We start from the raw sequence: 22,059 nt of genomic DNA, 5'->3' as shown, positions 1-22,059 counted from the left end.
GTGCTTTATGCCATTTTAATCTCCAGAGCAATGACAGGAACGTAAGTCAGCACCAGGCTCCCTAGGTCTATGAAGACAGGAACATGACAAAATCCTTCTTGGGGAGAAAAAGGAGAAGACTGCTTTCTAAATAGTATAAAGAGTATAAATAACCATTAAATTCCAGCAACTTTGCATATGACATTGAATAATCAAGTGGTAAACTTTGGGTAAAAGCATCCGGAATGCAGTTGGGATTCTTTGGTTCCAACTTGCAGAAGCCCTTTTAACATTTCTTGTAAGGCAGGTCTTGTGATGGAGGGCTCCTTCAGCTTTTGTTTGTCTGAAGATGTCTTTATCTCTCCATTTCTGAAAGACAGCTTTTCTGGGGATAGTATTTTTTTTTTTTTTTTTTTTTTTTTTTTTTTTTTTTTAGGGCCACACCAGTGGCATATGGAGCTTCCCAGGCTAGGGGTCCAAATGGAGCTGTAGCCGCTGGCCTACACCACAGCTCACGGCCACACCGGATCCTTAACTCAGGGCCATACCTGTGGCATATGGAAGTTTCCAGGCTAGGGGTCTAATCAGAGCTGGAGCTGCTGAGTTGCTGGTCTGTGCCACAGCAATGCCAGATCCATGCTCTGTCTGCAACCTATACCACAGCTCACGGCAATGCTGGATCCTTTAACCCACTGAGCTAGGCCGGGGATCAAACCTATATCCTCGTGGATCCTAGTTGGGTTCTGAACCCACCGAGCCACTATGGGAACTACCCTTCCTTCTTTTTTTCCACTTTACTTTTACTTTTTTCTTTTTTTCACTTTTCCAATGACCGGCTTCAAAGTCATTGCTTCTTTCTTCTGAATGAGCCTGCTGTTGAAGCTCTCTGTTGAATTTTTCAGTTCATTTATTGTGTTCTTCAGCTCCAGAATTTGTTTGGCCCCTTTTATGGTTTCTATTTTTTTTATTGCTCAATGAACTTATTGCATTTATAGTTGTACAATGATCATCACTGTGCAGTCCTATTTATTTTTGATAGTCTCATTTTGTTTATGCGTGGTTTTCCTGATTTTTTAGTTGCCCGTTTGTGTTCTCTTGTAGCTCGCTGAGGTGCTTTAAGCGTTTGTTTTGAACTTGGTGTCAGGTAATTCATAGTTCTCCGTTCCTCTAGTGTCAGTCACTGGGTAGTGATGTTACTCATTTGGTTTCTTCGTATTTCCCTGATGCCTGATGTTCCCTGTAGCTTTGTATTGGTGTTTGTGTATCTGAAGAAACGCTTGCCTCTCCCGTTCTTTATGGACTGGTTTTGGCAGGTAGGGACCGTCAACGCGAGCTCTTGGGAGCATCTCAAATGGTTTCTGAGGATGTGTTCTCTGCACTCCTCTCCCTCCCTTCTGGGGGGAAACGTTGGGTACACACATTCCAACGTCACCGAGCCGTGTTGGCTGCCGTTAGCTGGTTTCCTTTTTCCCTAGAGCAGAGCTCTGATGGGCTCGGGTGTCTGGGGGAGGAGTTGGATGCTTATGTACCCCCGTGTCTCACAGAGCTGTGCCGCTCACCATGTACCTCCTGCCTCTTTCCCCAGGTCGGTGTCCTGACACGCCGAGCCCTTGGGTACAGCTCCACTTCTCTCGCTCCCGCCTGATGGAGTAGCTTCTGGGCGGTGAGGCTTGTCCTGTCCCACAGAGCCCTTGCAGCTACTGAGCGCCGCTGGCTCCTCTTCCCCGTGGTGGTGTGCTCAAAGGACAGTGTGGACCGGGATGGCAGGAGGCTTCTCTCCTTTCCTCTCGAAGGGTAAGTCTCAGAACTGCGCCCCTTCTCTCCATCCTGCAGAGCCATGCAGTCTGCGGAGAGCACCTGCTCCCTTTTTCTTGTCCTTAGCTGCTCTCAGGAATCTAACTGTCTTGGTTCCCTCAGAGCTCTGAGTGAGGGGAGACGGACACAGCCCCCTCTGGCGACACTCTGATGAAAGTCTAGGAATGTTACATGCATGCTTCACCGGTTCTTTGCTCCCTGGCTGGAAATGTTGGGCTGCGTGGGTTTCTCTGGGTGCTGAGATGCTCCGGCTTGGGGGGGAGACTGAGGTTGGCAACATAAAACTGCTTGTCTTATCCATTTCAAAGAGCTTTTTCTCAGTTTGTGTTCACCGAAGGAGGTGCAAATTCTTGTCTGGATTCGGGAGCATAGTCTTCCTGATTGGCGGGGTCTCCCAGAGGTATTTTGGCCCCAATAGCATTTTTTGATATTTGTGCTCAGGGGCAAGGGCTGGGACTTCCTATTCTGTCTTGCTGATGTCACTTCAGACTTTTTCTTTTTACATTACAAAATGAATTTCTTTAGAAGCTCTGGGACTGTTCATCTGTTTTATCTTGGGTGGGTTCTGGTATTTTGGGCTTTTTGAGAAATTAGACTGTTTCATCTAAATGCTGAAATTATGCCTGTAGAGTAGTAACATATTGATTTTAATTGATCTCGTTGTATGTCATGTATTAAAATACTTCTTAAATTTTTATTTTGTGTTTATTTTTAGCGAATACGTATTCATTGGCCTAATTGATTATTGACCCTGAGCATGTGTAGGGCAGGCTCCACTGATGGCGTTTGCTGTTTTGTCAGGATCTCAGTTTGCGGTGTGTTCCTTTTGCTCAGGGGAGCTATATTTGCCCTATAAACTCATAAAGGAAAAGTAACAACTTGTCACTTAAACAAGAGGATACATACTTCTCTAGACTAGAAAGAATTTTGACACAGAAACACTGTAAGTGGCAACAGATGTACCCTAATATATGGTAACTTTGACAGATTGAAAGTGTATAGATAATCTTGAAGTGTCCTTTTCTTGTCATTATAGCTCTCAGTGACCCATCTGAGACCTACTGTATCAGAAAGTCAGGGGAAGAGTAGGGGCCGAGGAATCTTTATATTTAATGCATTTATTTTAATGCACCGCTGGAGTGAGGACCATGGTGAAAGCATCACACCTCCCTGAGGCGGAACCTGTATTTGTTCCTGGAGAGGTTATGGAAGAGCCACTGAACCGGCAGTCAGTGGACTTGGAATCTGCTAGGGACTCATGCTACCAACCTAGGAAGAAATAGCTTCAATTTTCCCTTTCTCTCCTTTCTTTCCTTCCTTCTTTCTCTTCCTTCCTTCCAGCTGCACCTGTGGCAAATGGAAGTTCCTGGGCTGGGGGCTGAATCAGAGCTGCAGCTGAGGCCTACGCCACAGCTGTGGCAACACTGGATCCTTAACCCACTGAGCCAGGCCAGGGCTCAAAGCCACAGCTTCACAGAGACAACACTGGGTCCTTAACCTGCTGAGATACAACAGGGACTCCAATTTTCTTATTTTTAAATGGTTAATAAAGAAACTACTCTCTGGTTTTCAAGTCAGAGTTACTCTTTTCTGCCATGATTTCTTCAACTAATAAAACTGTGTTTGACTACGCCTTTGTTGCGGCACAGCCTGGAAGATATAAAGATTTCTACATAAATACTCCATCTAATATGCCGTAGGTTTCCACTGGGCCCATGTGAAGTTGCAATTTCAGTGAAGAAATACTTCTTAGCATCACTTGTCCAACTGTGGAAGGAGGCATTTTCCATCTCAATGGGAAGGAAGGGGGACTCAATGGGATAAAAGGTCCCAAGGCGATCAGAAAAAGCAGGTTTATTAACGTAGCCCTAATGGCACCAGCTGCTTCTCAGCTTTTCTTTCATCCTGTAATATTTTGCAACACTGCATAAGATTTTCAAGATGCTAATATATTCAGTCGAATTAGTATGTTCCTTACAAACGCAAGCAGCATAAGGCCGATACATAGACCTTTGACTCTGGTGTCTATAAAGCAAGGGTCTGCAGGCTCTGGTTTGTGAGGGCCGCTTGCTTTTGAAAATGATGTTTATTGGGACACCCATGCGCATTCGTGTATGTGTCGTGTCTGGCAACCGTACGTGATACACATGTAGAGTAACTGAGACAAGCCATGACTAGTTACTCTCCAGTCTTCACAGAAAAGTTAGCCAACCATGGCTGGATCATCTAAAACCTTATTTTTTGGTGAAAAACTTGAACAGAAAGCTATCAGAAATGTAAAGCTCAGTGAAGCACAGTTTATTTCCAGCTCGAAAATACTCTTAATCGTCTTCCCATTTACCTAGGGCTTTTGACAACTGCAATAAAGTCTATATACTAAGTAATAGCAAGAGCATTATTTAACTGGGCAAAAATGTCAAAAGCAATTCATATTCTCTAGGGCAAAAATAAGTTTTTATGTATGATGGCGAAGAATTTGGAAAAGATAGCTTAAACTCTAGGGTTAAACCGTCTAGCCGCTTAAGTTAGCTCAGTTTTCGAACACAGTTTCTGTTGTCATTTCACATTCTTCTTTGCAGACTGTAAATTGCCGCAAACGCCATGGGAAACTGTTTTCAGGTCACTGTGTAGTCCACTGTAACCTAAAATTCCAGAGAGTCCCACCTAGTAAAGTTAGAATCTGCGCGAATCGAGCAGGAAAGGACAGTTCGCTTCTCTAGCCCATTTATTTATCACCCAGCTGCCAGTCATGCTAATGGTTTTTCCATCTTCCTGTGGAAATTCTGTGGAGATTCTAGGTCTCTCCAGAAGAGCCTTGGCTCTGGCTTCGAATTCACCAGTAAGCATCGCGCATTCCCAGTGCCCCGGGATCCCATCACTGCTGACAGACTGGGCAGTTTTGAAACAGTGGAAGACGATGCTGCCTCCACTGAGAAGCTAGAAGGGTTGTCCCCGATGTTCGCATGTGTTGTGGGCCTGACCAAACTCGTGCCGGACTCAGTCCCGAGACGGTGCTCAGGGTCTTCTGGTCTAGCTGGCGGTCATCTGGAAGAGGAAGCTCCTGATTGGAACCAGACCGTGGTGCCATCTGGGCGGGTGCAGAGGTGAAATGCGTATCCTGTCCCCCCTTTGGTGTGGTGAGGAAGGTCGAGATGATTTCAGGTACCCTGCTGCGTGATGTGCGAGTTCTTTGTGTAATACCAATGTGAAATGTAATTATCATCAGGTTTGGCAACATTTTCCTTAATTCTAAACTACTTGAGCAAGACCATGGCTAAGCGGGACCGGGAAAGCGCTCTTCTCCAGTTCTTTAGCTCAGGAAACATTCTTTCTTTGATTTTTTCATCTTCTTCTGGAGATTTTGTATTTCATTATGAAGTCGTCTGTTCTCTTCCTGGAATCCTTCCTGAATTAGTCGGGCTTGTTCCTAAAAAGGTACAAATGGAGAATGAACCACGTGTAGCATTAAGTAAATCTCTAACTTGTATTTAGTTTCCCCGTTCATTGATTTAAAAAAATAATTTCTTCTTGAAATTTTCTCCACCATTAGTTTTCATCATACTTTGTCTCGGCCCTTCTAATCTGTGACGCCTCTTGCTCAGTCTCCTTGAGTGAAGAAAGCTTTTCGGCTTCTGTCTCCCGATATGTTGAGGAACCGAAAAGAGCAGTCTCAACTCTTTCTCTCATTAGTTGTACATAAACTTCGTGGGCAGTCTTACTGCTCTGTTTGGCTTCAAGTCTTATCTATGCATTTAGACCCTTTTTATACACATACGCATGTACACAGGTAACACAGAAGCATAAATGAAGAATTTTCGAAATCTGATGCACTGCATCTTCCGTCAGGGGATTTGATCTAAGCTTCCACAACTTGGTGACCGAGGTAGCAAAATATAGGCGAGGGAATCAGGGTCCCAGAGTGACCATACAGTGGTTTCTGTTGTTTGGGGATATAATGCCTAACTAAGCTCATACAAGGAGCAGGGTGCCGAAAACAGGTAGAAGTGCCAGACTGACACATGGGGGTGAGAAGGCAGGGGTCCTGCTTAAAAGGCTGTCCTACAAAACTCTACTTAAAAGAGACACATGCACCCGCATGTTCATTGCAGCAATATTCGCAATAGCCAGGACATGGAAACAACCCAAATGTCCATCGACAGATGATTGGATTCGGAAGATGTGGTATATATACACAATGGAATACTACTCAGCCATAAAAAAGAATGACATAATGCCATTTGCAGCAACATGGATGGAACTAGAGACTCTCATCCTGAGTGAAATGAGCCAGAAAGACAAAGACAAATACCATATGATATCACTTATAACTGGAATCTAATATCCAGCACAAATGAACATCTCCTCAGAAGAGAAAATCATGGACTTGGAGAAGAGACTTGTGGCTGCCTGATGGGAGGGGGAGGGAGTGGGAGGGATCGGGAGCTTGGGCTTATCAGACACAACTTGGAATAGATTTGCAAGGAGATCCTGCTGAGTAGCGTTGAGAACTTTGTCTAGATACTCATGTTGCAACAGAAGAAAGGGTGGGGGAAAAATGTAAATGTAATGTATACATGTAAGGATAACTTGACCCCCTTGCTGTACAGTGGGAAAATAAAAAAAATATATTAAAAAAAAAAAAAAAAAAAGGCTGTCCTAGAGCTAAGTCATGCCGGGAATGCCAGAAATAAAAAAGTGCGGATTCCCCCATGTTGCAAAGACAGCTCAGATCCCTTACCGAGCAGTGCGACCCTATAAAAGTTACCAAATCTTTTCTGAACCTCTGTTTCGCTTGGCTTCATCTCTTAAGTCGTAGGGGCATAGCAGTTCTTGCTTTGTATAGTTTTACCCAAAAGATATGGATAAGACCTTTTTTCTTTTCTTTTTGGTGTGGGATCTCACTTCCCAGACTAGGGATTGAACCCAGGCTGCAGTGGCGAAAGCAGCACAAACTCACCACTGGACCACCAGGGAACTCCCCATAAAGACCTTTTTTATAATGTCTAGCAGATGATAGCTGCTGTTGACTGATAAAGGACTGGGTGTGACCTAACTTCAGATACAGTCTTCGACTAACTAGATGTTGGCGGGGCCCCTTCGGGCAGGCAGAGAGGGATTGAAATGTACAGGCGGGCAAGCAAGGACCTTTGAGGCTTCGTGTTCTCACTGCGGTGCCACGCCTGCGCTCAGGGAGAGTGGAGAGCAAACAGAGTAACAGCACCCCCAGGCCATGCAGAGAAGTACCTGAAGCTTAAGAGCCATCGTCCTCTCTTGCTCTTCCAGCATCTGGGCCCGGTCCTTCTCCATCTTCTCAGCCAGCTGTCTCACGTGTTCCTGATAACTCTTTTCTTTCTGTTCCATAATCTGCTGGTTCCTTATTTGCATCTCCTCCAGCATTTTGGCTGCAGCCTGTGCAGCTTCAGCTCTCACACGTTCCACTGTCAGGAGGGAAAGGCACAAGAAAAAGTCACGTGAGGGTGACCGTGCTGCATCTGTCTTCCACACACACTCACGTGTCACCGCCGCTGCTGACCGCACACACCCTGCTCAGAAATGCCTTCTGCAAGTACGAGGCATCTTCTCTCCTGTCCGTTAGCGGTCCTAGGCCCACCCCGCTGAGTTACTTAAACTTGTAAGAGTTCTGGAAGCTCTCTGGTCTCTTGTCTCACCTTCGATCTGCTTTTCTTTCTCCGAGAGAGTCTGGTCTGTCTGTAGAATTGCTTCGCCCACAGACTCCTTGGACTTCAAGTATTCCTGGAGGATCTCTTCCGCCTGCCACCCAGAGAAAGTGGATTATTCGCAGCAAATGGCTGTAAGCACTTGTTTCTATTTGCTCCCCATCTTTCCCTCTCAGAACTGCCCCTCTTGGCCCCCCGTGCCTGGCAGTCCAGCTTCCTTGTCGCTGGGGTGAGCACATGCTCCAGGCTGGCGAGCATGGTGCCCTCCTGAGCAGAATCCCTTGGAAGAGGTTGATAGGGGTATAGAGAGTGCCTGTCCTTTTAGCCCGGAGGCTCTGATTCTGGGGCTGTGGGTGCTGTGGTCCTGCTCAGGGCGCGCTTACAGATCAGAACGCGGATCGGGAGAAAGGGGGTGGAGGGAGACTGGGAGGGAGGGAACTGTGGGGTTCGGGGAGCAACAGGCAGCTGTGTGATGACACTGTTTGAGATCTCCGCTCCCTCTCTCCTTAAGCCGCTGGAAGCCTAAACCGGCAAACTCCCACCTTAAGTAACCATCATTAGGTTTCAGCCCCTTGCAACCGCAAGACCAGCTCCCGTCGTGGGTTACAATGAAAACCTGCGGGTTAATCTGATAATCCAGTGTCCAACTCAGTTGTCAATTGAATTCACCCTCTCGAATGAGCGTGTGGGTATCCTGGCAGGACGGGCTCCCTGTGCATTTGTCGAATGAGGGCGTGCGTGCTGTCAGTCCTGCGATTGTGCATCGCTGTGCAAAACACTTGCTCACGTGGATGTTCCAAGGGGGCACGTCTGCCGCTTTCCAGAATCCATCCCGCTTACCTGTAATCCCTTCCTGGGCGTCTCAAGATACTTGATCTTTAGCTCTTCTTTCTTCTCGACGTAGAGACGATACCCTCCACTTTTAGAATAAAGCCCCTGTTTCACACCTTCTTCTAGAGGACTGAAAATTTCCTTAATTAAAGCCGAGCAACGCTCTGATGATGCTTTAACATTCTGGTCACAAAATTCGTCTCGCTTTTTGTCTAGTTTGGTCTTGAATGTAAAAATAGAAAGTAAAATGAATAGGGAAAGTGTGTTAGCTTGATCTCAAAATGTCTGCAACGGTTTCACAAAGAAAAAAAAAAAAAAGGTCTGTGAGCCCTAGAAAAACTTAGAGGCACTCAGCAGGACCTTCTCCTTCCCATCAATCCTGCCTTTTTCTGCTGATGTCCCTTTCTCCATGGAGGCGGAGTTCGGAGCAGCGAGCACTAGCTGTGTGCTGCACTTTGGAGATACAGTTCTGCTTTTCATACTGCACCAGTTATTTGCCTATGAAATAAGTATGGCTCAGCCATAAGCTGCTCATGATAATTAAGTCTACAATTTGCTTTGCTTTTGGCTAGAATATTAAATCAATCTAGTAACAATGAGCATGTAATTTGATTAGAAGCTCTGTTCCTTCCTATGCACGCAATTAAATTATAGGGATGATTATTTATTTATGAGAGAAAAAGGTTTCAGTCTGTCGTAATAAAATCGGTCTTCTTCTTCTTTGCCTTTTCTAGGGCCGCACCCACGGCATATGGAGGTTCCCAGGCTAGGGGTGGAATCGGGCAGTAGCCGCTGGCCTACACCACAGCCACAGCAACGTTGGATCTGAGCAGCATCTGCGACCTACCCCACAGCTCATGGCAATGCCCTGTCTTTAATGCACTGAGCAAGGCCAGGGATCGAACCCGCAACCTCATGGTTACTAGTCGGATTCGTTTCCACTGTGCCCCAACGGGAACTCCCTAAAAGTGGTTCTTCATGTGGTAATAACAATGGTTGCCACCATGTAAAAGTCTAGCAAAAGTTGCTTTTCTCAGAATAAGCACCTGTTTCCCTTTCTCATAGTACTCTGCTTTCTAAGACCCTCATCCGTGTAAAAATTACCGCTAATTCCTTTTGGAATACGTTCTCTTCATCTTTGAAGGAATTCTTCATGAAGATGTCAATGGCCTCCTTCTCGACGTCCCTGTGCAGGTCCAGCAGCTCCTGCAGGGTCTCCGTGGGCAGCTGCAGCTTCTCGGCCATCTGCTGCTCATAGTGGGCAATGGCCTTCTGCACTGCGGCCGAGTTCTCGATCTCAGCCAGGGCCAGGACTGCATTCTCCATGCAGGGCAGGTCCCCACTGCTGATGGTGTTGACAAAGGTCAGCACCAGGGTCTCCAGACCTGCGCAAAGAGAACAAATGAAGGGGACGGGAGCGAGGTGAGGAAGCATTCTGCTCCGTGTAATTCCCGTCATGTCTGTTGCCAGCCATGTGCCTCACAGCATCAGTGTCCTTGATATCACTGGGAACCTTGCGAAAAATGCAGACTCGGCCTCTGCCTTGGTTCAGCTGACTTAGACCCTCGTCTTTGGCAAGATCCTCAGGTGGTTTGTGTGCACATCAAAGGGCGAGACCCTTGTTCTAGGCAGCAGAGGCCTGTGTTTACTGAGCGCTTCCTGTTTACTCCCAAGTACCATGACGACAAGAAACCACACCCTCTCATTTACGTCTGTCTCATCCACCCTGGAAGCCCATGGGGACCACTGGTTAATGTTTGTGGAAGAATTCAGAGGGAGTCCTTCATTCCGTTTTTCCCCTGGGGCCATGGTCCAGGAGGACTCTCTGTGATGACGGAAGTGTCACTCGTGCCGTCCGCCAGGGTGGCCACTAGCCCCGTGTGGGTGTGAGCCCTTCAGATGTGGCCGTGTGATCAGAATGTTAAATTTCTTTCATTTGAACGGGTTCACGTTCAAATTTAGAGAGCCTTATTTATTTAATGGCCACTATATTGGACAGAGCAGGTCCAGTTTACTAGGATAATTTTAAGTTCTTGGAGGTTTTTTCTTTGTCCTTTCCTATCTTTTCTCATCTAAGAAATTTGACTAACACAACCTCTTAGAAATGTTGGTGTCATCTAGCATTTAACGTGATAATAGCAGTAGATTTGTATTTTTCTTTTTCTTTTTGTCTTTTTAGGGCCACACCTGTGGCATACAGAGGTTCCCAGGCTAGGGGTCTAAAGAGCTGTAGCCGCCAGCCTACACCACAGCCGCAGCAAGGTGGGATCTGCGCCGTGTCTGCGACCTACACCACAGCTCACGGCAACGGTGGATCCTTAACCCCCTGAGCGATGCCAGGGTTCGAACCTGAAACCTCATGATTCCCAGTCGGAGTCATTTCTGCTGCACCACGATAGGAACTCTGCATTTTTCAAAACTGAAACCAAGTGGACGTGGCTGCACTGTCCTTTACTCTTAACCGAGGGTAGGACAGGAAAGAGCACTCACGGGGCCCAGTGACCTTGATGCCTCCTGAAAGAGTTTTCGTTTTGGAATTTAAGAAGATGTAGGAACAGAACTCTGCAGCTTGTTGCACAAATTCTGAGTCCAGCTCATCGTCACCCAGATCCTCAAGCTGGCCCAGCTTCTTCCTCTGAGTGGGCCGATCAAAGATAAAGCATTTCTTCTTGGGGAAGAACTTCCGGATACAGAGTCGAGGCAGGTTAAAATTTTTATCTTTTTGACTGGTACCTGGCGGAAGATAAAAAGGCATTTGCCTAATGTAAGGGTTTGCAAACTTTCTTCTGTAAGGGCCAAACCGTAAATATTTTAGGCTTTGCAGGCCAGGTGGTCTTTTTGCCCAGGTTCTCCACGCTGCTGTCGTAGCATGAAAGCGGCCATAGACAGTCTGTGAATGAGTGGGCTTAGCGTGATTCCAGTACAACCTTGTTTGTAAATACAGCAGGCCAGCTGGATTAGCCATCATCTGCCCGAGTCATGGTTTGCCAAGCCCCAGTCTAATGCACCGTTCATGCTTTTGTTTATTTTCTTCAAATAAATGACCATTCTACTCCCTATTCTTAGGGTAATTACCGCATTGCAAGCCCTGAGAAGGTAGATAGTATCAGTCTAATCACAGCACCAGGAAAGGTGAATGAAAACGAAATTTGTTCTTAGAACAGGAAAAAGTAATTTAAAATCCATGTATTAATTCAGATCGTAAATAGGCATTAATTCTTAGTAATAGCCACCTGAGAAAAATACAGATAAAAGAAATATGAAAAACTGTGGATAGAAAACTAAAGAATAATACTTTGCAGCGTTTCGCCATCACCATTTAGCAATTCTGAGTCCCCTTTACCCTTCTTAAGCTTGAGTGAGTTCTCCAGGTACTCGTCTGCTGTGATGGATTCTCCATCTGTTTCCAAGTCCAGGGAGAAGTCCCGCAGCGTCCACACAAAGTCTGGAAAGAAGCTCACAAAGTCAGCCGAGTCCTCAATCCCTTCATCAGGTTCCGACTTTGCCCTGATTCTCTCTGTCAGCTCGGTCACGTAGCTGAGCAGCAAATTAAGGAAAACCGGCATAAAAGAACGGTACCCCAGGCGTTCCTGCTGTGGCACAGTGGGTTAAGAGTCCGACCGGAGACACAGGTTTGATCCCTGGCAGGTTCAATCCCATGGATTAAAGGATCCAGTGTTACTGCAGCTGCAGCTTGGATTCAGTCTCTGGCCTGGGAACTTCCAGATGCTTTGTGTGCAGACATAAAGTAAAGCATAGAGGGAGAGCAGTGCCCCATTCTGTGTTCGTTCCACATATTGGGAACCTTTGTTTTGCCTTTGTTTTATTTTATTTTTTATTTTTTTGTCTTTTCTGGGGCCGCTCCCACGGCATATGGAGGTTCCCAGGCTAGGGGTCCAATTGGAGCTGTAGGCTCTGGCCTACACCACAGCCACAGCAACGTAGGATCCAAGCCGCATCTGCAACCTACACCACAGCTCACAGCAACACCAGATCCTCAACCCACTGAGCAAGGCCAGGGATCAAACCCAAAACCTCATGGTTCCTAGTTGTATTCGTTAACCACTGAGCCATGATGGGCACTCCCTCGCCTTTGTTTTAAACCCCAAGTATCAGTTCTTCTATTGGTACTTAGAATTTTTCCTCTGCCCTTGAATATTATTTTTTTTTGGCCGTGTCTGTGGCATGCAGAAGTTCCCAGGCCAGGGATCAAACCTGAGCCACAGTGGTGACAACAGTGAATCCTTAACCACTAGGCTACCAGGGAACTCCTGTCTTGGTTGTTTGTTTTTCTTTTTTGTTTTGACTCATTAGGATTCACAGTTAGACAGCTGTGTCTTTAATACAGGGTCCCCCTGACTTTGGGGTTGTTTTGGACCCCGGAAGGGATGCTGTAGCTGGTCCATGGCCTGCTGGTTAATGGTCCCCATGCTGTTGTAGACGAAGGTGCTGCTCAGGAGAATTGCCAGGGCGAAGATCCAGGAGTCGTTCTGGTTGTCACCCTGCAGATCAGAACACATTTGGGCCAGGATGATGTTTCATTCTCAGCGCAGTTTCCAGATCAGCCGTCGTTAAAAGCGTGCCCGTTTCATTAGAGTTTTTGTTTTAGACTATGACAGAAGGTCATTTTCGCTTGCAAGAGGAAACCAAATCCAAGCAAAAATGATTGTTAGTAGACTGGACTCTGTGTAGTTTTCTGATTCGTATTTTTGGTTTGCCCTGGTTCTCACAAGTCCTTCTTATGATTGTGGGTAGATAGTGCAAAACAAAGAGTCATATTTGGTGGGCAATCTAAGGCCATAAGTATAATTGAAATTAAAATTTTCTCTTCATTTTGCAGAAACTTGCCTTAATACAAAGCTAGTAACACCTGTATCTATTTCATTGAGCAGTTGTTAGACTCCTAACACTTTCCATTACTTATTAAATATTTAAAATAATACAAAGAGGCAAATGTAGGCCTCTGCTCTAAATATGAGACCGGATACTATGTAAAACTCTTAGAGGAACACACAGGGTGAACACTCTCTGACATAAATCACAGCAATATCTTTTCAGATCCACCTCCTAGAGTAATGACAACAAAAGCAAAAACAAACAAATGGGACCTAGTTAAACTTAAAAGTTTTTGCACTGCAAAAGAGACCCTAAACAAAAGACAACCCACAGATGGGGAGAAAATATTTACAAATGAAGTGACTGACAAGGGATTAATCTCAAAAATATATAAACACCACCTGCAGCTCAATACCAAAAAAACCACACAACCCTATCAAAAATAGCTGAAGATCTAAACAGACAATTTTCCGAAGAAGATGTACAGATGGCCCAAAAACACATGAAAAGATGTTCAGTATCACTAATTATTAGAGAAATGCAAATCAAAACTTCTATGAGGTACCACCTTATACCAGCTAGAATAGCCATCGTCAAAAAGTCTGCAAACAATACGTGCTGGAGAGGATGTGGAACAAAGGGAATCCTCTTACACTGTTGGTGGGAATGTAAGTTGGTGCAACCACAGTAGAAAACAGTATGGAGATTCCTCAAAAAACTAAAATAGAACTACCATATGACCCAGTAATCCCACTCCTGGGCATCTGTCCAGAGAAAACCATGAGTCAAAAAGACACGTGTACTCCAATGTTCATTGCAGCACTATTTTCAATAGCCAAGACATGGAAGCAACCTAAATGCCCATCGACAGAGGAGTGGATAAAGAAGATGTGGTACATATTCATAATGGAATATTACTCAGCCATTAAAAGGAAAGAAATAATGGCATTTGCAGTGACATGAATGGACCTAGAAATTACCATGCTAAGTGAAGTCAATCAGACAGTGAGTCACAGAGGTGACAAAACATGGTGAGTACAAGCTCTTAGCTAAAGAAAAATTAGGAGTTCCCATTGTGGCTCAGCGGAAACGAATCCAACCAGGAACCACCAGACTGCGGGTTCGATCCCTGGCCTCACTCAGCGGGTTAAGGATCTGGCGTTGCCGTGAGCTGTGGTGTAGGTCAGCAGCTGTAGCTGTGATTCAGCCTCTAGCCTGGGAACCTCCATATGCTGTGAGCGCGGGCCTCAAAAGACAAAAGACAAAGAAAGAAAAAAGAAAAACTACATAGTGCGTAGAAGATGCAGAGGAGAGGGGCTCATTCCAAAAGTGAACCCTTGGTCCTTACCTTCTCAACATCCCCCAGGCCCTCGGTGTCGAGCAGAACCAGGGTGTGTTCTCGCTTCTTGGGGTGAGGCACACACCACATCCAGATGCCCTTTGTGTGAGACTGCACCGTGGAGCCCAGAGAGAAGCCTGCGGGAGGTGGGGGGGTGGCGTGGGGACAAGAGGGATTGAAGTTTTTATATCAGGTGGTTCTGGTAACTGAGATAAAATGTAGCATATCAAGTTTTGTAGAGAGAACTGAAACCACAAGCAGTATTAGAGCCAGAGAAAGAGAATATTAAAATACATGAAAAGATTCGATACTTTTCATGATGAAAACAATCAGCAAACTAGAAATGGAAAGAACCCGAGTCAGTATAATAAAAGTCATATAAAAACTCCGCAGCCACCATTATGCTCTATGGTGAAAGACCACGGAGTCTTTCCTTCTACAAAAATTAACCAAAATGCATCAAAGACCTACGTGTAAGAGCTAAAATATAAAACTCCTAGAAGAAAAGGTGGGAGAAACACTTCATGATACTGGATTTGTCAATGTCTTGGATATGACGCTAAAACGCCACTAAACAACAGCACTAAAAATAGTTAAGTTGGACTTCATCAAAATTAAAATTTTCTTTATCGAAGGACACCAGCAACAGAATTAAATACGATACCAGATTTGGCAATGAGTTCTTGGATATGATGCTAAAAGCCTAAACAACAGCACTAAAAGTAGTTAAGTTGGGCTTGATCAAAATTAAAATTTTCTTTATCAGAGGACACCGGCAACAGAATTAAATACACAACACAGAACGGAAGAAAATTCTTGCTAGTCATGAATCTGATAAAGAACTGTGGAGTTTTCTGTTGCGGCTCAGTGGGTTAAGAACTTGAGGAGTGTACATGAGGATGCGGGTTCAATCCCTGGTCTCACTCAGTGGGTTAAGGATCCGGAGTGAGCTGGGGCATAGGTCACGGATGCAGCTCGGATCCTGCGCTGCTGTGGGTGTGGTGTAGGCTGGCAGCTGTAGCTCCGATTAGACCCCCGGTGGGGGAGCTACCATATGCCACAGTGTGGCCGTAAAAAGAAAAAAGAAAGAATTGATATACACGTATATAAACAAGTCCTACAATGCAACACAAAAAAGCAAATTAAATAACAAACCAGTTGAAACATGAGCAAAGGACTTGGATAGACATTTCTCTAAAGAAATGATATTAGAGATCAATAAGCACATGAAAAGACACTCAACATCACTAGTATAGAGTCCAGGGCCTTGTAGTAATCTATAATGGAAAATAATCTGAAAAAAAAAAAATAACCAAATCGCTTTTCTGTATATCTGACACAATATCACAAATCAGTTATACTTCAAAAAAAAAAAAAGAGCAGCGAAATGTGTAGATAGATCTTATGTGAATCCTGAAAACTAACTGGTATTTATAAGAAAATTGGAAAATTTGGCACTGAATGAATATTTGATAATATTAAGGAATCATTATTTTTAAAAACCAACAATGGGATACTACCTCACCTCCATTAAGCTGGCCCCTACCAAAAAACAAAAACAAACAAGAACCAGAAAATAACAAGCGTTGGCTAGGATGTGGAGAAATTAGGACTTTGTGTGTGTGTGTGTGTGTGTGTGTGTGTGTGTGTGTATTTCTGGCGGGAATGTTAAACAGTACCATTTCTGTGGAAAGTGATACAGTGATTTCTTAAACAATTAAACATAGAGGAGTTCCCATTATGCTCAGTGGAAATGAATCTGACTGGCATCCATGAGGATGCAGGTTCGATCCCTGGCCTTGCTCAGTGGGTTAAAGATCTGGCATTGCCGTGAACTGTGGTGTGGGTTGCAGATGTGGGTCAGATTCCACATTGCTGTGGCTGTGGTGTAGACCGGCAGCTATAGCTCCAATTTGACCCTTAGCCTGGTAACCTCCATATGCTGCGGGTGTGGCCCTAAAAAGACAAAAAATAAAAATAAAAGAAAAAATAAAATAGAATTGTCATATGATCCACCAAGGCCACTTCTTGGTACATACCCAGAAGAAGTGACCATGGGCACTTGAACAGATATTTGTACGCACGTGTTTTTAGCGACATTATTCATGAGAGCCCAAAGTTGGAACCAACCCAAATGTCCATCAGCAGGTGACTGGATAAATACAATGGTATACACAGACAGTCACTCAGCCTGAAAAAGGAAGAGATTTTGACCCATGCTGTAACAGTGAACCCTGAAGACCTTATGCTACGTGAAACAAGCCCTCGCAAAAGGCCAATTAATGTATGAGGCCTCTTGTGTGAGACTCCTGGAGCAGTCAGATTTAGAGGCGGAATGTAGAGTGGTGGTTGTCAGGGGCGGGGGTTCTTGCTTAACGGGGTACAGAGTTTCCGCTGGGAGAACTTCTCGAAATGGGCGGTGGTGCTGAAGGTATATGTTATGTGTATTTACAACAGTTAGAAAGCAAGAAAAGATAAATAAAAACATGAGAATAGCTAATACAACTTTAGACATTTTTTAAATCAGTGGAAACGCACTTAGGACATGAATGTTTTAGGAAGTGTCTTTCTTATTATATACATTGGTTATTTTTATCTCTGCGTGAATCTTCCTAAGAAAGGACAGTTTATGCTTGAGGAAGGGGAAACTGAGACACAATATGAAGAGTGCTGAGCTGAGTCTTTGAGGTCAGAGTGACGATGAGAGTGGGGCTGTGGATTGAAAGTTAACTTTAACGTGTCTCCTCGCCTCTGACATCCTCTCCCGGCCTCACGGTCCTGCCTGCTGGGAGTGCGGGTGCACAGCAGGGGCTCAGCCCGGTTTGCTGGGGCCACTCACCCTTGTTCTTCCCAGCCAGCTTGTTCATCAGGTAGGATTTGCCTGTGCGGTACAGGCCCACGATAGCCACCACCACCAGGGGCTGCTTGATGGCAGACAGGAGCTTCAGCGCTTTCGGGTTCACCGCCAGTCGCCCATTGATGTTCTCAATGAGGCACTGTGGTTCGGGCATGTGCACCTTTGAGGCCATGTCCCCGGGTCTGCAAGGGAGGAGACGGGCTGCATTAGAACCTCCTGTCTAAAGTGGAACACTGTCACCAGTTATATGGCATCCGGAAGGTGGACTCATAAATCTCCCCCTCCCCCAATGGCCAGAAGTTGTGTGTCAACAGGGAGAGGTACGAAGGAAATCTGACTCATTTTAGCAAGTTACCGAAGTGTTATCCAAGGAGCCCAGGAAGAAGAACTGATAGGGCAGTGACTTGGGAGCCTTCCGTCACCCTCGTGAACAAGATCTTTCATTTAGTTTGCCATGAAAACCTTCCCTTTTGGATTCTCATTAAAAATTTTACACTGGACGTTAAATGTAAAATAGAATAGGACGCAGAGAGACTTATGGTGCATCCTGGCTCCGTGTGAGAAATTCGCTGTCTCTTTATTTATTTAGTGATCCGTCCTGTTGGCCAGGATGTTCACGGACAGGTCATCATTTGATGCTTGTCTGTGAACAGTTTCCAGAGATTTAGTCATTTTTTCCCCCACTAGTTATCCTTATTTTGGTTCGAATGAGGATCCACAGAACTTCTTACGCAACTATATTGTTGTGAGCCACACGGGTCGTCCACACGCGACTATTCTGGAAGTGAAACCAGTATAACTTACTTTTGCAGATTTTATAAAAATGTGTGACGGGACCCTTCCCAAGCCTTGGTGTGGGCTTGTATACGCAAGGGGCCCTGAACTTAAACTTCCCAATCAGTTTGCCTCCAACTAAGTGGCGGAAAACTCCGCAATATCAACGATTGCATGTCGCTGAAAACCATGCAGGTGCCTGTATATGCGTGTGTCAGGGAACGAAGACAATGACAGTTTAAAAACTCAGGAGGCAGATAAGGAGAGTTGAAGAAGAAAGTTGTTGAAAGGAAACATCCGTATTTCTGGCCAGATACTTTCGAGTTTTCCATTTGGTTCTTTTCCCCATTTTGTAGAGAAGCAGCAGGAAGAGGAGGAAAAGGGATCGGGAGGGGGCGAGGAGGGAAGAGGAGGGGAGGTGAGAAGAAGAGAGAGCCGCCAGACGAGCCGGTGATGAATGAAGCCGCTGCCAAACCAAGGAGTCGAGGGGAAGCGTTGAGGAAACAAGCTCAAGCCCCCTGAGAGCACAGAGAGGGCAGCGTGAAGAGGTGGTGCCTGCAGTGCAGCAGCGCAGAAGGTTCTTCACAGGGGCGCCTGGTAGGAAGGTGGTGGGGCTGAACTCGGCTCCTAAGGGTGAGCAGTGAGCTGGTCCAGGAGGCTGATCGCGTGAATCTGCACTATTTCTAAAGAAGATGCCCGTTTTGAAACAAAAGGCAAATGTATGACCAAAGAGCAGTGTGGTTGTGAATCTACGTCTTTCACTCTGGGTTTCAGGTTTTGTCTCGTCTTTTTTTTTTTTTTTTTGCTTTTTAGGGTCACACTGCAGCATGTGAAAGTTCCCAGGCTAGGGGTCGAATCAGAGCTACAGCCACAGCCACAGCCATGTAGGATCCAAGCCATACCTGCAACCCACACCACAGCTCACAGCCACACTGGATCCTTGACCCACTGAGTGAGGCCAGGGATCAAACCCTCATCCTCATGGATCCCAGTTGGGTTGGTTAACTGCTGAGCCAGGACAGGAGCTCCTGGGTTTCAGTGTTTTCCTTTGTCTTTAACAGTGTCAGGTAGCTGTTTGCACTGTATCTGCTTTCTGTTCTTTCCTTCTAGTGAACATAACATATTTGTAGCAGTTTCAGTTTTTTAGCTACAGTCAGATCACTCTTGTGCAGGTTCCATCAAAGACAATGGTAATTTAATTACCCGTGCAGTCAACACAGACAGAGCATCAGCAAAGAGGAAGACAGTCCTAGGGCACTTGCAGCTCTGATTTACTCCCCTCGCACACAAGCACAGTAAACGCCCGCGGATGGGCTGCCGGCTGGGAACAGCAGGCTTTCATCTGACCCCTGGGCTCACAGCAGGCTCAGCTGCCGCCCGTCTTGATGCTGCTCAGTTTTTAGAAAACGAATTGACCCTTATAAATCCCTTCCCACTCCTGCACCAGCCTGAACTGGGGCTCCATTTCCCAGAGCAGGGCTCCTGCAGCCCTGGAGAGAAAGCTGCTTTGAGGAAAAGGAGAGTTCTTACCTCATTGAGAGTTCTTTCCTCTTCTCAGTGAGACGAGTGGACTTCTCTGTAACTTCTCTGTTTCACGGGAGGGTTTGACTGTTAGTCCACACAGCCAGTGTCGAGGAGCTTTACTGATTCCCTCTAGAGCCGAGTCAGAAGCAAAGCAACCTCTGTAATAGACTTAGAATAAATATGAAACTGAAAGCAATGAATACAAAGCAATGACTCAACAACCATAAAAGGAATTTCTAAAAGCCATCCTGGGAGGAAGGTAAATGGATTTGGCATGATCTTCACGTTCTTTTTTGGGGGGGGGGAAGAGATCTTAGAGATCATTTGCTGTTTTAAAACATGTCTACTAGATGTTTAAATATAATGGACTATATCTCAGGATTGGGGTCTGTTTGAAAAACTATTTAGAATGAGGAAGCCTCCTCATCTTTAAGTTTAATTTCCTTAAAAACGGCCTCACAGTGAACCAGGCTCCTCCTTTATGTGTGGGGTCAGTGAAGAAGAGGACAGATCTGGCGCTTTCATGAACACACAGTCCCTGGAACTTAATTCCCACACGCAGGAAGGGGCTGCATGTCCTGTGCTCAGGTTCCAGGCTCTGTGCTGACCGCTCTACATGCGTTCAATAACTTAGAACAAACATTTCCCCATCGTTTTGTAGAAACTAAGGCACAGAAAATGTACCCTCTTGTCCCACATCGCAGCCCTGTAAATAATCTGAACCAAATCATCCTTGATCTCACACCCTTCTGTCAAACCACTTCACTGTACTGCCTTTCTGTGTCTGCCAAAGAGCAGGGGAAGTCACAGCTTTATGTCTTGATTGTTTTCTAAGAGTTACCTGTGTTAATGTTCAATTCAGTCCTGACCGGAACCAGGCAAAAGAAGAGGGACTGTCTCCATCTTACAGTGGAGGGTGGGTGATGATGAGGAGGGTGGGTGATGATGCCCGTTCCTGTCAACCAAGCTCGTCAGAGGTGGATACAGATTTGATTCTCTGTTTACCCTTAAGCTCACTGCTTTTTCTCGCCCTGGACGAGGAAGAGGGGAGTGAGGAGAAAGGGAGATGGTTACAAGGTTCTCTCCAGATCCCGGCGTGCGCAGGTGTTTCTCTAACCTGGAGGTCAGTGTCTGAGATTTAACAAATAGGACTAAATACTCTGTGTTTGCTCCCTCTTCACCATTATCTTTTTATCTTAAAAAAATTTCTTTTTTTTTTTTCCTTTTTAAGGCTGCACCTGCAGCATATGGAAGTTCCCAGGCTAAGAGTTGAATTGGAGCTGTAGCTGCCGGCCTACACCACAGCCACAGCAACAAGGGATCAGAGCCCTGCGACCTACACCACAGCTCATGGTAAGGCCAGATCCTTCAGCCCGCTGAGTGAGGCCAGGGAGCAAACCCTCATAATCATGGATATTAGTCGGGTTTATAACCTGCTGAGCCACCAAGGGAACTCCCGATGTTGTTATCTTTTAAAATGTTTCTCAGAGAGTGACTTTAATGACCTTTGAAAACTATGATTTATCTGGGTCTTTCAGCTGCTGGAACACACCCAGATTCTTTCTAACTTAGTGGTTTTATGCAGCTTTTTTTTTTGCTTTTTAGGGCCATACCTGCAGCAAATGGAAATCCCCAGGCTAGGGGTCAAATGAGAGCTGTAGCCGCCCACGTACATCACAGCCACAGCAATGCCAGATCCTTAACCCACTGCGCGAGGCCAGGGATCAAACCCATGTCTTCGTGGATGCTAGTCAGATTTGTCTCCGCTGCTCCATGATGGGAACTCAACATTATAGTCATTTTCTAAATTCAGGGTCTCTGGCTCTCCTTCCCCTTTTCTCAGAGAAACAGTTTTCTTGTGTCAGTTAAGGACAGCTGGCAACTCTTACTGAACACAGTTGGGTTGAAAATGAAAGCAAAGGCCAGTTTCTCAGAAGTCTCTAGATGTTAGGAAACTGGCTCCTCCTGATGAGGATGGAGGGTCATGTGCACTTTGTTGGCCCTTTTTTTTTTTTTTTAATGTTAGACTGACTAGTGCTGGAGACCTTTTTCCTCTAAATGCAGGGTACAAGGAAGTTGTAATTCCTCACTTTCCAGTATACTTGGAGTTGCAGTCTTTAGAATACTTCAGTTATTCTAAAAGACAGTCACAGATCAAGTTAATTTGCATGTCACTGTTAGGACGTTAAAACTCCACATATGTATATGTACTTCGTGGTTCCACACGTTGTCCAGAATTTTAGGTCCCCCAAAACGAACTCTGAATTTCAGGTGTGGAATGTTTTTGTATGAAGCTGCTTTCCGCATGAAGAATTCCATGCAGCCTGGTCCAGGGTACTCAGCGCTGGGGCCTCCTTTCTTCAAAGGGGAGCCTAAGTCTAGTCAGTGGGGCCAAGAGCAGCGATTAGAAAAACCACCTGCAACAC

At 45.5% G+C, this 22,059-nt stretch overlaps 1 protein-coding gene across 3 annotated transcripts; it reads right to left on the bottom strand.

The window, feature by feature from the left end:
* GBP1 (guanylate binding protein 1, interferon-inducible) lies at positions 4,070 to 20,503 on the bottom strand. 3 transcript variants are annotated; one of them, XM_021088503.1, is made up of 12 exons: positions 20,475 to 20,503; positions 19,640 to 19,801; positions 17,318 to 17,517; positions 14,488 to 14,615; positions 12,696 to 12,805; positions 11,647 to 11,840; positions 10,794 to 11,036; positions 9,408 to 9,688; positions 8,313 to 8,525; positions 7,464 to 7,566; positions 7,039 to 7,232; positions 4,070 to 5,221 (listed from the first exon to the last, which is right to left on the bottom strand). In XM_021088503.1, exons 2-12 carry the CDS (start codon positions 19,642 to 19,644, stop codon positions 5,105 to 5,107), a joined length of 1,788 nt encoding a protein of 595 aa, XP_020944162.1. In that variant the 5' UTR covers positions 19,645 to 19,801; positions 20,475 to 20,503; the 3' UTR covers positions 4,070 to 5,104.

Source organism: Sus scrofa, chromosome 4 (assembly GCF_000003025.6).
Source record: "Sus scrofa isolate TJ Tabasco breed Duroc chromosome 4, Sscrofa11.1, whole genome shotgun sequence".
In the NCBI taxonomy this organism is placed as follows: Eukaryota; Metazoa; Chordata; class Mammalia; order Artiodactyla; family Suidae; genus Sus; species Sus scrofa.
The sequence above is the reverse complement of the archived record's forward strand: the minus strand, read 5'-3'. Positions and strand labels throughout refer to the sequence as shown.